Source organism: Danaus plexippus, chromosome Z, assembly GCF_018135715.1.
Source record: "Danaus plexippus chromosome Z, MEX_DaPlex, whole genome shotgun sequence".
NCBI classification, from domain to species: Eukaryota; Metazoa; Arthropoda; class Insecta; order Lepidoptera; family Nymphalidae; genus Danaus; species Danaus plexippus.
Window position 1 is genome coordinate 7,419,085 of NC_083559.1, and position 14,500 is coordinate 7,433,584.

The 14,500-nt window shown below is 34.0% G+C and overlaps 1 protein-coding gene across 4 annotated transcripts in view; it reads right to left on the bottom strand.

Moving 5' to 3' along the window:
* Positions 1-452: 452 nt before the first annotated feature.
* Positions 453-14,500, bottom strand: part of LOC116777694 (intraflagellar transport protein 122 homolog) — a 29,709-nt gene continuing 15,661 nt past the window's right edge. For 2 of the 4 annotated variants that reach the window (XM_061526424.1, XM_032671375.2), the window contains exons 21-23: positions 14,142-14,317; positions 13,829-13,981; positions 1,524-3,325 (exon numbers count right to left, since the gene is read on the bottom strand). In XM_061526424.1, coding sequence (XP_061382408.1) covers positions 3,152-3,325; positions 13,829-13,981; positions 14,142-14,317 — 503 coding nt within the window. In that variant the 3' untranslated portion in view covers positions 1,524-3,151. Of the gene's footprint in view, positions 958-1,523; positions 3,326-13,828; positions 13,982-14,141; positions 14,318-14,500 lie in introns of those variants that run through there. The other 2 variants (XM_061526423.1, XM_061526422.1) reach the window with 2 other exon arrangements.

Sequence of the window (14,500 nt, forward strand, 5' to 3'; positions counted from 1 at the left end):
GACTTTTAAACTTCAGCTCACTGATTCGTTCAATATTAAATTAAAATAAACAGCATCTAGATAGCAAATTTACCTTGGCACTGTATCATATTCCATTAAAAACAGATGTCAAAATTGTTCATGAATAATTTTCATATTAAATAGTTTTTTAAAAACAGCGAAGTAACTGCCAGCTAAGAACTATTAATAAACAGAATATTATTACGATCTATTTTAGTTCACGACATAAACTTATTTACGAAATTTTGTAATAAAATCGAATCTAATACTTTATAATCTAATTAAAAACAGTTAACACAGGTAAAACTAAAATTTTCTCTTTTCAAATATTAAAATACATTGTGCAGAAGTACCTTCAAATAAATGTCTCAATAAAAAGTATGGAAATTTTAAGAAAAAAAATGTATTTTAGGAGTATTGTGGGTTATGCCTTATTTACAAATTTTAAATGGCTTCTTTTAGCCGCCTCTTCCGAAGTATCTGGAGGTGCGACGGTGGCGCGAGCGCATATGCTGAACGCATCTGTCCTATCTCGTGCACGTTAACAAAGTAGCACACGAGTCATTTTTTTTACAACAGGGTGTCGTTTTTTCCATCAAGTTGAGATTTTGTATACAAAAATAATTTTCATTATATTTTTCCGTGCACATTTAATTTAAGTACATTAATAGAATATATTTTCTGGTATTAACTATATTAGTATTTTGATTTAAATTATATAAAAAGGAACATAATATATATAAAAAGAATATAATTTATATTTTCATATGACTATTAAAGATGCCAGCGATGATCTTAAGACCTAGTCTTATCAAAGTAGCGCAACCTGTATATCGATATCGGCCGAGATCACGGCGACACCTGCGCGTACGCACCTGCCCGCCTTTGATTCGCCAAAAACGAACAGTCGGAGTCTTCACCTGCAGCACATCGATATTCTTGTTCGATGAATACCAGCTATCAGTATTAATACATATATAATAGGTATATCTTCAAAACATTTATAAAGAATTTAAGTGATTCAAGTAATGGTTACAATTAACGACTTGAGTTTGATCATAAATTTAATCCAGTACCCGTAGCAAGGACTTCTTGGTAAATAAAATGTAAATGTATGAATGATGATTTATATTTTATTAAGTTGAAGGTCACACCACTACCTATATGTTTAGTTTGTATGTATATATTAACGTATGGATATTAAGTTGTGCGGTAAATATTTGTGGGTATAATTCCGACTTTCTTTTTGACTTTTAAGGTGGTGACTAGAGTTTAAATTATTCGTATCAAGCGTCAAGAAATATTATTTTATAATTACTTTTTGCTAAATCGTTCGATGTCGGGAAATTTAAAGGTTGTATTGTGTTAGTGTTGTGAACTTACTTTCTTACTTATATTATATGGGAATTAATAGATAGCAAGACACGATATATTCACCTCTTATTTAATTTAAATCACCGAAGAATACTAACAAAGAGAACTACAATATATCAAAATAAAACCAATTGCAAAATCGTGTCGTCTTTTTATTTATAAGGACGGTGGTTCATATCACAAGTGTTACAATATTATTAATTAGAATTAAATCGAATTACTTAAATTACAATTTTCAATATGTACAAATCATAAAATGTAAAAAAAAACCTTTAACATGAACATTTTTGTATTTTACTTAATCACTAACTTCATTCAAGATTTATACAGTATTAAAAGATTATTTAAAAATAGACGATCCGTTTTTAGATTTGAAACATGGTAATATTTTTATGAAAAATGTATAACTTACAATAACATTTCATATTTAGAAATCATATTATATTATATTAAGATAATATTAAAGGCACAGATTTCTCTAGTTTTATTTAAGCAATCATCCTAAGCAGCCGAGACAGCTGTTGTAATCGAGTCGAATGTGCGACCATCTGCCGACGTATCGTTGAAAAGACAATATAATCTGATTATTACGTCACGTAATGAAGGCTACATTATATTTATTTTATATACATAAGTTGGTTGGATTTTTAAGGAAATGCAATGATTGTATGCATAATTAGTCGGGCAATTTTTGTTTGGAGTAATACAAACACTCTCTCGGCAAGTAAAATTAGTTGCATCAAAATCACTTTTTAAGAAACAAAAATCAGTTAAATTCTCACTAGGAGTGCCCATTAATTATGACCGTTAATAAAAATAAAGAAAAACGAAGAGCCATACACAACAATGCGCATTTTTATTATATTGTTTACATTAAAATTTATATTTCAAGTCAATTCAGACATCAGATAGAAGGTGTAATAGTATAATTTAGCTTAATATTTAAAGTGACATAAGACAAAAACTAACAAAATAGTTTGTTTGTGAACCTATTTCTAGTATTTGCTTGAGCTAGTTATTTGTTAAATATTTCCGTTTCGTTTGGTAGCAAGCATAATTTTTTTTTACTTAACTATAAAATAAAGTACATATCTTAACAAAAATTCGTTGTTTGATCTGATGTCGTTATACAATGGAAATATTTTTTTATTACGATTATAATTTGCTCTTTAATTATGTTCTACAAACGTTATTATATTTGAGGGCTTGTGATAGCTGTAGCTTTACACCTATAAAACGTACGTTAACTTTTTTGAGTTAATTTTGATATATTTTTATTCAGGCAGCTTGATTGCCGAAACAGCACTTTGGCTACTATTTGTAACATATGTGTAAAATTACAGAAGACATATATAGTGCTGCGATTATAATATATTTAAATTAAAGTTACCCTATCTTACTAAATATCTAAAACTGTATAGGAAGTAAAAACGATTGGGCCGTAGTGACAGGTGGTCAGTTACATCGCGCCGCAGTGAACTATAAATAAACAGTTTTGGGGTTATTTTTTAGATCGTTATTGATTACGAGACAGAAAGCCTTCGCCGTAAATAGTGGGATGTTTAATTTTAGGGAATAATTTTTTTTATGTGTTCGTTATAATACCGGTCTCTAACACATTATACGTACATTGTAATGAGTTGAAAGACACCTAATGAATATAAATATTAGATCAAGGATGTGACGACTTTTATTAAAAATGTTATTGTGGCGAATGAAATGGTCACTTTACGTGGCTTATTAAACACAATTTCTTCAAATGAAATACCTACCATAACTAGTGCCATGATGATTGCTCATTGCTGGCACTGTTAGGGCTAGACGTTCCCGAATCGTTAAATATCGAGTCGTTTATACCGTCTTCATTTGATGCAACTTCAGCACTGTGTCTACAAAAGGGACAGTGCCCCTTGGAGATGATTTGGACCTCGTAATCTTCCATGTAGAATAGCTGTAACAATAAATTGTGATAATACCAATTTATATTTCTTTGTTTTAATTTTAAATGTTGGTTGATTTTGGCATTAAGTATCTCTGTAAGGGTAACGAGATGACATATACGACTAATTCTTAGCCATCTGTGCGGTTGTGGTTGTAATAAATACAGTTTCGAAATCATTAAACTAAAGTGTTAAACCGCAAGCTGTTATTTAACTTCTTTCGCCAATTGCAATAATCGTTGAAAACATTTTACTTAGAACAAACGTTGAACACTAACTTAATTTAAAAGCTTATTTACTTAATAATAAGCATTTTTTAGTGTACAAAAGTACTCTGTAATCAAATGAAATCTATCTACCTATTTAAGTATTTACTGTTGATTTCAGCAGGTGATGTACAAAACATAAAACATTTATTTCCTTTGAATCACATGCGGGCGAAGCAAACATTAAACATCAAATATCTAAATAAACAAAAACTTAGTAGACACATCAATATTAACTTAGACTAAATATAGATTTATTTAGAACAATCAAATAATAAATATATCATTCATTATATCCGGCTTGCATCTGAAGTGAAAAAATTGTATCTCGATTAATATTTTTCCGTTTTTTATAATTTATATTGTTTATCATTTTTGGTCCATAATACTGTAAATTAAGACATATCACCTAATAACACAATATTGTTCATAAAATTTATATTCTTAATTGATTTGCAATCAGAATAAAATCAAGTATAAAACGTCTTAAACCATAATCACTCAGAAAATTATAAACTCTCTCATCTCTGTTTTCCACCTTTGTCGTTTTTCATTTAACTTATTTAATTTAATGCAATTTATCATACGAATACAAATTCTAAAACCTATATAAAATATTATATAAAGACGCTAAGAAAATGTAAATATTATACGTCTACTAATTTTACCTTTAATAGTCACAAAATATTATGATTAATTATGTTTATAATTTAAGAAGCGATAAATTTAACCAAATATTGTTATTTCACTTTTAAAGAAATATTTTAGTTTATACACAGACAAAAGTTCCTAATACACAGAGATATCCTATATGGTACAGTATACCTTTAATTAATATAATTAAAAACAAAATTGGAAGTCATAAAAATTGAAAAAGTATAAAAATCTTATATTTTTTACATTATACAATTGTTAGCAAAAGTGTTTTTTCAAGAATATAAATTTAATAAACGAATAGAACGAGCTTGCGTAATTTGTTATTCAAACTATGTATAGCTTGGAGTGACCCGCATGAAACGCCTTTAAAATGCTGTTTTTTATTTTTACCAAGAGTAAATTATTAAATTCAATATAAACAAAAGGTACTCTTACGGCCGTTCATATTGTATACTACATTGCTCCTATTCGTATAGTATACCGAGAGCAGTTGACACGTGCCTCTTCAAACATAAGAGAAGCGTTACAAAAAAGTTGCAGCCTTACCAGCACCCTAAAGGTGCCTATCAGCACCCTAAAGCACAAGAAAGGCACGGTAAACATTTGTTCTTTAAATCGTAGTTATTGTAGTCCGTATATAATATCACTTTCACTGCCTTTGAACATTTTACCAAACTTGCAAGCTGACGAACATATATCGTGTGCACCTTTAATTGTTAGTAAGTTACATTCAGATAAATATTTTAATAAAAAAAATCCTCAAAAGTATATTTTTAAACACATCCTTAAATAAACACAATATTTTTTTTTAATTCTGTTATTTTGTATTAATTTGACACAAGTAATAAATTAAATATATTTAGACTTAAAAATAGAATAATTGAATGCTATGAAGAAATATTATTTTTTATGTGTATATATTATTTTTATATTAATATTATTTTTTATGTGTATATATATTAAACAGGTATTACGTTACATTTATTTATTTCATTAATCCAACAGTGCTTATAATAATGACGTTATAAACAATACTAAGATCAATACAGGATTACACAGTTACAGTAAAAGTATAAATTTAAACGTAACTTGAGAATCAATTAATCACGGATCACAATACTAATTAGCAACTGTTTGTTATGTGTGTGCGAATGTGTGAGTGTCTGTGGGAGTTTACGGGTGTAGGTTTGTGAGTTTTAATAATAAATTAAGATGAAGCTTTTTTTTAAAGCCTTTTTAAATTCTGTTTTCTTAATATTGATTATATCTAAGTAAGAAAATAAGTCATTATAGGTAGTGGCTAAACGATTTACTAATCAGTTGCTTTCATATTTTGTGCTCATCGGCAGTGTATTAAATAATGCTGTCCGACGAGTACTTCGATTTGGTATGCGAAATTGTAACGAGGATAACAGTTCGTTGCAGTCTACTTTGTTGGACAAAATCGAATAAAGCATCATCATATCATAGTGTTTGCGACGTGTCTCTAACGTATTCATGTGGTAATGACGGCAAAGCTCAGTATAGTCATCGAATATCTTATGGTCCTTGTAACCAACTCCGAAAATTTTGTTTACATAAATGTTTTCTACTCTTTCCTAATAACTTTTGTACTGCGGTGACCAAACTGTGCATGCGTATTCTAACAAGTTTTTAACATATGCAAAGTATAAAATTTTATTATCCCAATTGTCTAAAAGCTTTATCAGTTCCGATTTGTATCTGCTCATTCATTAAATTGATTTTCGGAATTTCAATGTTATTAATTTTGTATACATAATTAAATTTATTTATTTTGCGAGAAAAGGTTATGTGAGCGTACTTTAATATATTAATTATAATTATATTGCTATCGCAATATTTATTACCTATCGCAATATTTTTCACAAAATATCCAGGTCCCGTTGAACTAAGTGGCCATCGAGAAGAGATTTTATCTTTAAAAAATTTAGGTGTCATGTCAAACATGAGAAATTGGGATTGCTGTATAGAATATGTATAATATGGCGTATGTATATCATAAACATATACATACATTATATAGCAGTGGCCCTAGTATTGAACCTTGAGGTACACCAGAGCTTGCAGAAACGAAATCACTGCATTCACCTCCCAAAACCTGCTTGCATTAGTTGTGTTACATAGGAACAAAATCATCTGTGCAAGTCACCACGTATGCCAAGAGCTTGTAGCTTCTGCAGTAATATAATGTGGTCTACACGGTCGAAAGCTTTTTCGAAGTCAATATTAAATGCGTCAACTTGATGCTTTTTATCCATTGACTATAAAACATAATGTTGCTCGAGCGGAATTGATTTATGAATAGCAGCTGCAATTTGGTTGATTACTGCTTTTTCGAAGATTTTGCTTATTGCATTAAGGGTAGATATAGGTCTATATTTTTTTTATATTGTTTTTTAATCCTTTTTTATGAAGTGGTGTTATCAAAGCCTCTTTCCACTTGGAAGGAAAGGAAGCAAACACGTTAAGAGATTTATGAAATATAATTGACAAGGGTACAACAAAATTTTCAGTGCAGGGAATATAGAATATCGGAGGAATTTTATCACTCCTACAACCTTTTGAGGGATCTATATTTCTTATTATTGATAAAATAGAATTAGTTGTGATTGTAATGTTAGTAATGTGTTCTTTAGAATCTGAGACGGATGAGTTGACACTATCGCATTTTGCTGTAGTTTTAAAAAAGGTGTTATCGAAAATTTATTAAATCCAAAACAAATGTCGTGAATATTGCTAAACTGTGCCCCTGAGAGAATCATAGTTTTAGGATATTCTCCTCTTTTATCGCGTAGACACCTTTGGCACCACCAAAAATATTTAGGGTTTTGTCTTGTTCAAATCTTGAGTTTTTTCCTTATTGGCAATAAAGCATGTAGATTGTAAGATTTTCTGTCGGTGACGTAAAAGAGAAAATTTATCTTAGTCTATAAGATTTTTATATTTTTTCACTTTTTATGACTTTCAATTTTGTTTTTAATTATATTGATTAAAGGTATACTGAACCATATATGATATCTCAGCGTATTAAGGATTTCAATCTATTATATACTATAATAAACATTTCAAAATCGACACTAATTAAATCTTTCGGACGCTGTGCCACATTAATGATTAAAATATGCACGCTTTCAATAACGAATAACGCGGCACAGAATTAAAAAATCGATTAACAAGAGAAATGATTGGTTCGGGTTTTATGATTAAAAAATGAGGTACTGTTCCGTTTAAAGTCAAAACCTAGCATGTTAAGAATTTAACAAAGCACTGTAATGTTTTAAATTTGCCCTAATTTCATAATAAACGTATATTATGTCTAAGTAAAATTAACTTATTTATGAGTGTACGATTTAAAAAATAAAGATAAAATAATAACATTCAAATCACATCCGTTAAAGAGATTTTGAAAATTGTTACTATCAAGACATTTTTGTCATCGTTCGTCATACATAAATGCAAATTGTACGAGAAATAAATAGAATAGATTTGAAAAGATAAAATACAATAAACTCGGCTTTACGTATTGAAAAATAGTAATTTAAACATATCGACACGAAATTAAAATTTATAAAATAAAATGCCGTGAAGATATGTATAACTTAACATTAGTTTAAACAATTTTTTTCCTGGCTTCCAACTATAAAATTAAAAATTCCGACATAAATTATATGAAGAGGAAAATATTTTCTTTGTCAAGTGTATTTTCCTGGTATAAGCCGTTGTGAAGGAAAAAATTTCTCTTACAATTTTATATTCTAGAAATGAGGGATGAAGATTAAAATAAATAACGTAAAATCATTTGGTAGTTTATAAAGTTATAATAATATTCGATACTTCCATCTAGGTAATTTTGATTGAAAAATATCTTTGCATTTAATTAGTTTGTATTATATACAGAACTGTAAGATAATGAGTTCTCACAATTAGTTGACTTTGCTACAACGAAGAAAAACGCGCTTTTTCAGTTTTTGTCTATCTATTTTATCTATTATTTATACATTATTTTATCTAAATCTATATTTTATAATTTGACTAGTGGTTATGGTTTCTAAATTATTGTTTTTATTATAATTTTTAACATAACTATTCGGTTACGTTATCACAACTCCGTTCTCTGGAAGCTGAAAGAAAAGTGTTCGTCCCTTCTTAATTTTCAAAGAGTATTGATACTGTACTGTGTACTTTGAAAGTAATATATCTTAAATCGTAAAATTTTTGAAAATCATTATTATAGGCATTATTTTTCACAGTCACCGCCTGAAGCAAATGAGCGCTAAAATGGGCAGGGCGCGATTGATTAGACATACGAGATAATCGAGAACATGTAAAATATATGATAATCGGTTATGTTTCTCGTCCTAAAACTAGTTAACTCCTAAGTTACATAAGAGAATGGTAGGACGGTGGAGGTAAACACAAATCAATATAAACTCATTCTGTCATGTCACGCCCACATTTTATTGTGGCTGGCTAACAAAGTACAACCAGATTCTATAGATGCAATAATATCGGCTTAAATACCAAACAAACAATTAGATCCCATTCTTCACAATATTGTCATAAAAAATGTGATACATGGTGCTTGCGGATTTCATAATCCTGCGTCACCATATATGTAAGAAAACATTTGTTTTAAAAAGTACCCTAGGCATTTTATTTCTGAAACACAAACCGAGGATCTTCTTCTTCTTCCTGGCAATTTATCCCAGCATTAGCCAGGGTCTGCCTTCCTGCTCAAACTCCTTCACTTTGCACGGTCTTTGGCATCCTTGGTGGTAAGTCCATTCATTCAGTCCACCCATCTTGCTTCACGATGTCCAGCCATCGCTTTCTTGGGCGTCCTGGGGGTCTTGCTCCAGGGACCGACATATCAAGACAAATTTTTCCGACGTAGTTCTCAGGCCGTCATGCAACGTAGCCATACCATCTCAGGCGACTCTCTTGAAGCTTATCCGCTACGTCACGGACTCCAAGACTACCTCGGATAAATGTGTTACGTATACGGTCAGCCCGCGTAATGCCACACATCCACCTCAGCATCTTCATCTCCGTGACGTGAAGCCTGAGTGTGCCTTGACAGTGCTGGCCAACATTCGTTGCCATACAAGAGATCCGGTAGGATTATGCTCTTGTATATTAGTCCCTTGAGCTTGGGCGGTATTCTGCGGTCGCAGACCACACCTGTGACCTCACGCCATTTCGCCCGGGCAGCGCTGATCTGGGCTTGGACATCGTGATCGATGCTTCCGGACTCATGCAGAATAGATCCAAGATACCTGAACTTTTCCGACTTAACGGCTGGTTCAGGACCTATATGGATAGTGCAAAAGTCCGGGCTTCCGCAAGCCATATACTTGGTCTTCGTCACATTTAGTTTAAGACCGCCGTTTTCAAGCGTACCCTTCCAGAGGTTCACTCTTAGCTCCAGCGTCAAACTGCTCTCATCAATGAGCGCTATGTCATCGGCATACATCATCAGCCATGGAGGCTGGTCCTGGATGTTAGCCGAGACAGTGTCCAGCACTAATTGAACAACAAGGGACTACGAGCCGAGCCTTGGTGAACCCCTACTGAGATCGGAAAGGTTTTTGTATCGCCAACAGCAGTCCTAACCATTGAAACGGAATCGCGGTACATGTCTCTGATGATGTCAATATAGGCCTCAGGGATCCCTTTGAATCGCAATGCCTACCAGATACATTGACGAGGCACGCAAAGGCCTTCTGCAGATCTAGGAATGCGACATGCAGAGCTCTCCTTTTTTCCCTGTATACCTCTATCAGAGTTCTGATGGCGTCCAAGGTGCCCGATCCTGGCTGAAATCCATTTTGACATTCTGAGACAGTACACTGTCGGCGGAGCCTGAGGTCGATCATGCGCTCAAAGAGCTTCATGGTGTGACTCATGATCTTAACGCCCCTAAAACTACCACAATATTGAACACTGCCCCTGTCTTTGTATATAGGGGTAATATAACTATAATGTCACTGATGTGGCATAGTCCCAGTGTTCGAGACGCGGTTGAAAAGGTCCGTCAGTATAAGCACACCAAGAGAGCCCAATGATTTCTACGCTTCGATCGGAATATCGTCAGGTCCCACCGCTTTCCGATTCTTCATGCGTCGAAGACAATTCCGAATTTCGTCAAGTGTCATCGGGGCAATAAGTTCAAGATTAAGAGGTGGTTCGGTTAGAAGACTGCATGGGTGCTAAGTATTTAGCAACTCCTTGAAGTAGTATCTCCATCACTCCTTCACAGAGGCATGATTACACAGCAGCGTGCCCTGGGAATCTTTGACGCAAAGACATTTTACGATATCTTGCATCGCCTTATCCCGAGCTCGTGCCAATTTGTAAATGAGCTTCTGCCTCTCCGCAGTTTCAAGTGTATCATATAACGGTGATAACCTATCACTTCGGGCTCTGGCAACAGCCCTTTCACTGGCACGTTTCGCTGCTATGTGTCTGTCTTCTTTTCACGAATCACCTCCTGCACTTCGTCATTCCACCACCATGTATCCTTGTCAATGACCCGTCCTCCCTTAGAAAGGCCTAGAACTCGTTTACCTGCTGTGATAATTACTGACTGGGCTCGATTCCAAACTTCCTGGGCAGTTTCGGTATTAGTCGACAGATTTTGACTCTCAACCTCTGCCCGAAAGCTGGTCTGCATCGTTCTATTCAGCAACCACCGCCTGATCCGAGGCTTACGTTTCTCGGCTACTTTCTTTTTCGGGGTAACGGCATAGTCCATGACAAGAAGATGATGTTGATGGGCCGTCAGGCTTACACCAGGAATGACTTTACAGTTAGTCACCTTGTCGATATGACAACGTCTGGTCAGCAGATAATCTATTTGGGTTGAGTTGAGGTGCTGCGGAGTCTTTTGGAAGAACGTGTTCACGACGGCTAAGTCAGACGCAATACAGTTTCTGAGAATATTTTCCCCTCTGCATTGCGGCGACCTGTCCGATGTTCCGAATCTTATTGCCCTTCCAGCGAGTTTCCTGGAGGAACGCACACTGGATCCGACGTCTCATGAGTACATCTGCGAGTTCTCTGCATTGTCCGGTTAGAGAGCCAATATTCCACATTGCAAAGCGGAGTTTCCGTTGGGGTACTGACGTCTTTAGCCGTGCCCGTACTTGACACGGTATCCCTTGCCCACTTATCGCAGGTGTAGGGCGATGTGCCTGCGCGTCGTTTATCGACGATGCCCTAGCCGTGCCCAGTCCATTAACGTTGTCAACCATTTGAGTGGCGAGGAGTGGTTTTAACGGAGCGACTGACGTCTGACTTCCAAAACCCCGTTTTATGGGTAAAACCAGGAAAGAAAAAGATAGAGAATGGGGGAAAGAGGTTAGGAAGGGGAATGGGGGGAGGTACAGGACACCACCTTCATGGACTGAGGATAAAGGTATGAAAGTGGTGGTCGAGGATCTGGGGTCGCGTACCCGTATGCCCGAGGCTAAATATCGGAAAAATACTTAGCAGGACACCCTCTGGATCAAAGCGGGGATGTGAAGATATATTAAACAGAATCCGTAATGAGAGTCAGGATATGACATAAGCATATAATGATGATATATACAATCATGGAATAATCATAATTAAAGATATAATTCATGAGATTTACGATAAATCACTAACCGATTTTTGGGCTTCCTGTACCGAAAAGGATTAATTTACTTAATCATCTGGATTCTTTAGAAGAAGCATTTCGAAAACCGTATGATCTAAATGAATCAAGTGACTATATTACTCAAAATGAACCAAAATTAGTTAATGACCAGGTGACCGCGTATAGTTGTGTTATGCGAAGTGTTCGTTTTAGTGAAGGAAAAGTATTTTTTTGGATGCTCCCGATGAAAGCGGCAAGACCTTAATTACTAATCTTATATAAGCAACAGTAAGGTCTCAGGAAATGCTAGCTTTGGCAGTAGCGTCGTCAGGGATCGCTACAACTTTATTAGCAGGTGGACGCAAAATCCCATTCCACATTTAAACTGCTCCTAACTGTTTCTTTATAGAAGGATAGCGTGTGGTCTATACATAAAAATGGTCCTTTGGGAAAAGTTTTTCAAGATGTCAGTTTAATAAACTAGGGCGACTGTACCATAATCCATAGACCTCATGTAGAGGCTCTAGATAGGATTCTTAGAGATATTAGAAGCTATGAGATAAAATCATGGGTGGGATTACTGTTATGTTTGCTGGGGACTTTCGACAATTTTACCAGTAATAGTAAGGGGAACCAGAGCAGACATTGTAAAGTCTTGTCTTTTAAGTTCCCCATTATAGAAGTTTGTTAAAATCTTAAAATAAACTACAAATATGAGAGCACATTTGGGGGGAGGTAGTATAACTTTTTCTTCAAATTACTTTTAGTAGGAGACGGGAAGGTACCTCACTTTGAAAATAAAATTGAAATTGATCGCGATTTAGGATAAAGAGTGAGTAACATTGTGGACTTAATATCGAAAGTTTACCTTGAAATCAAAGAAATAGAAAATAAAGATCATTAATGGATGTGTCAAATGGCAATATTGGAGGCGAGAAACAGTAGCTTGGACGAAATTAACGACCTAAAAGTAGACTTCCAGGAGACATTACCTACACATCTATTGATAATGTGAAGATGCGGTCCATTACCCACAGGAGTTTCTTAATTCTTTAAGCCCAAGTGGCCTTCCCCCATATTCTCTCAAGTTAAAAATAGGTGGCTGCAATAATTTTACTTAAAAATCTTAACCCACCAAATTTATGTAAAGGGACTTAAAATCAAATTACTACGCAATAACGTGATCGTTGCAATAGTTTCGACTGGTCCAGCAGTTGGTCAAACAGTGCTTATCTCGCATCACAATGATTTCAAATGATTTAGCTTTTAATTTTAAAAGAATTCAATTTGCCGATAAGCTATCTTTCGCCGTTACGATTAATAAATCACAGGGGCAAACATTTAAACACGTAGAAATCGATTTAAGTCAAGACTGCTTTTCGCACGGTCAACTATATGTCACGTTGTTAAAATCGGGTTGCGGAGAAAACCAATATATTCTTCTGTCACAAGAAAACAAAACTAAAAATGTAATTTAAGCAGAAGAAATTTAAAATAATTATATTCTTTTAAAAACTAAAAAACAAAATTGTCTAAATAGTAACAGAAATTGACGAGGACAAAGTCGTGTCTATAATTTAAAAAGCTGAGGAGGTTGTTTGCAAAATTAAATATGATGCCCAAAATAACAGCTATTCATGTAATAAACAACTGCGAGATATTTAACGCAAATTAAATCTACCGCTGGAACGATTTAAACTTCCTAAAAGCATTCATTGTACTATTAAATAAAGGTAATTATAGAATTGAAGAATTTATAATATGCATAACATTGATTTGATTGACTTTGTAATTTTTTGTAGTACAGCTTTTTAAAATAGTGTCCAAATTATATGTCACAGCAACATACATACAACTTTTTAATAGTTGTCTAATTGTTACTGAAATTTAAAAAATAGATTTCCTTTAAATGGCCTTGTTTTTGTGATTTGTATTACATATGTACTCACATTATAGCAGGCTGGGCAGGTGGTGACTGGCAGTTCGGGCAACATGTTACGGTAAAAGACTGGTTTAAGAGGGGGACGGTTCACTATCACTAGACTGGCTGGATTCAATCTCAGTAGAGCTAAACGACTGCAAACTACTACGCCTTTGTCCTCCTAGGGCAGAAGAGAAAGAAGATGTAATTTTTTTAAATGTTACAACGCCAGTAAAATATAAAGAATCTCGTCACGCAATGTATATATACTACGAATTGTAATTAGGGAGTCATGAGAGATACTTGATTTGAACAAAGGACGTCTGCTAATACCTCCGTACCTCATCGACCTTATCAAGGAACGGATCAGCGTAGTCTATGTCGTTATCTATCTTAAGTATGTCAGCGCCTTCATTAGCTCCTTCAATCTCCGGTATCGGAGTGCGTTCTATAAGATCCATCGCCTCTTCAAACGTGATTCCTTCAGCCGGCTCGAACTGAACTAGCGGCAGCACCTCTAACAAATAATTACTATATTAATCAATTTCCTAAGTTAATAGGTCAATATAGCTTATAATTTAAAAAAAATGTAAATAGAGATATATATAAAAAAAAAACGATAAAACTTAGCGAAAACATTTTATAAAGTTGACCTATTGTACTAAAATATTTAAGAAACCTATTTTAAAGTTTAAGTATT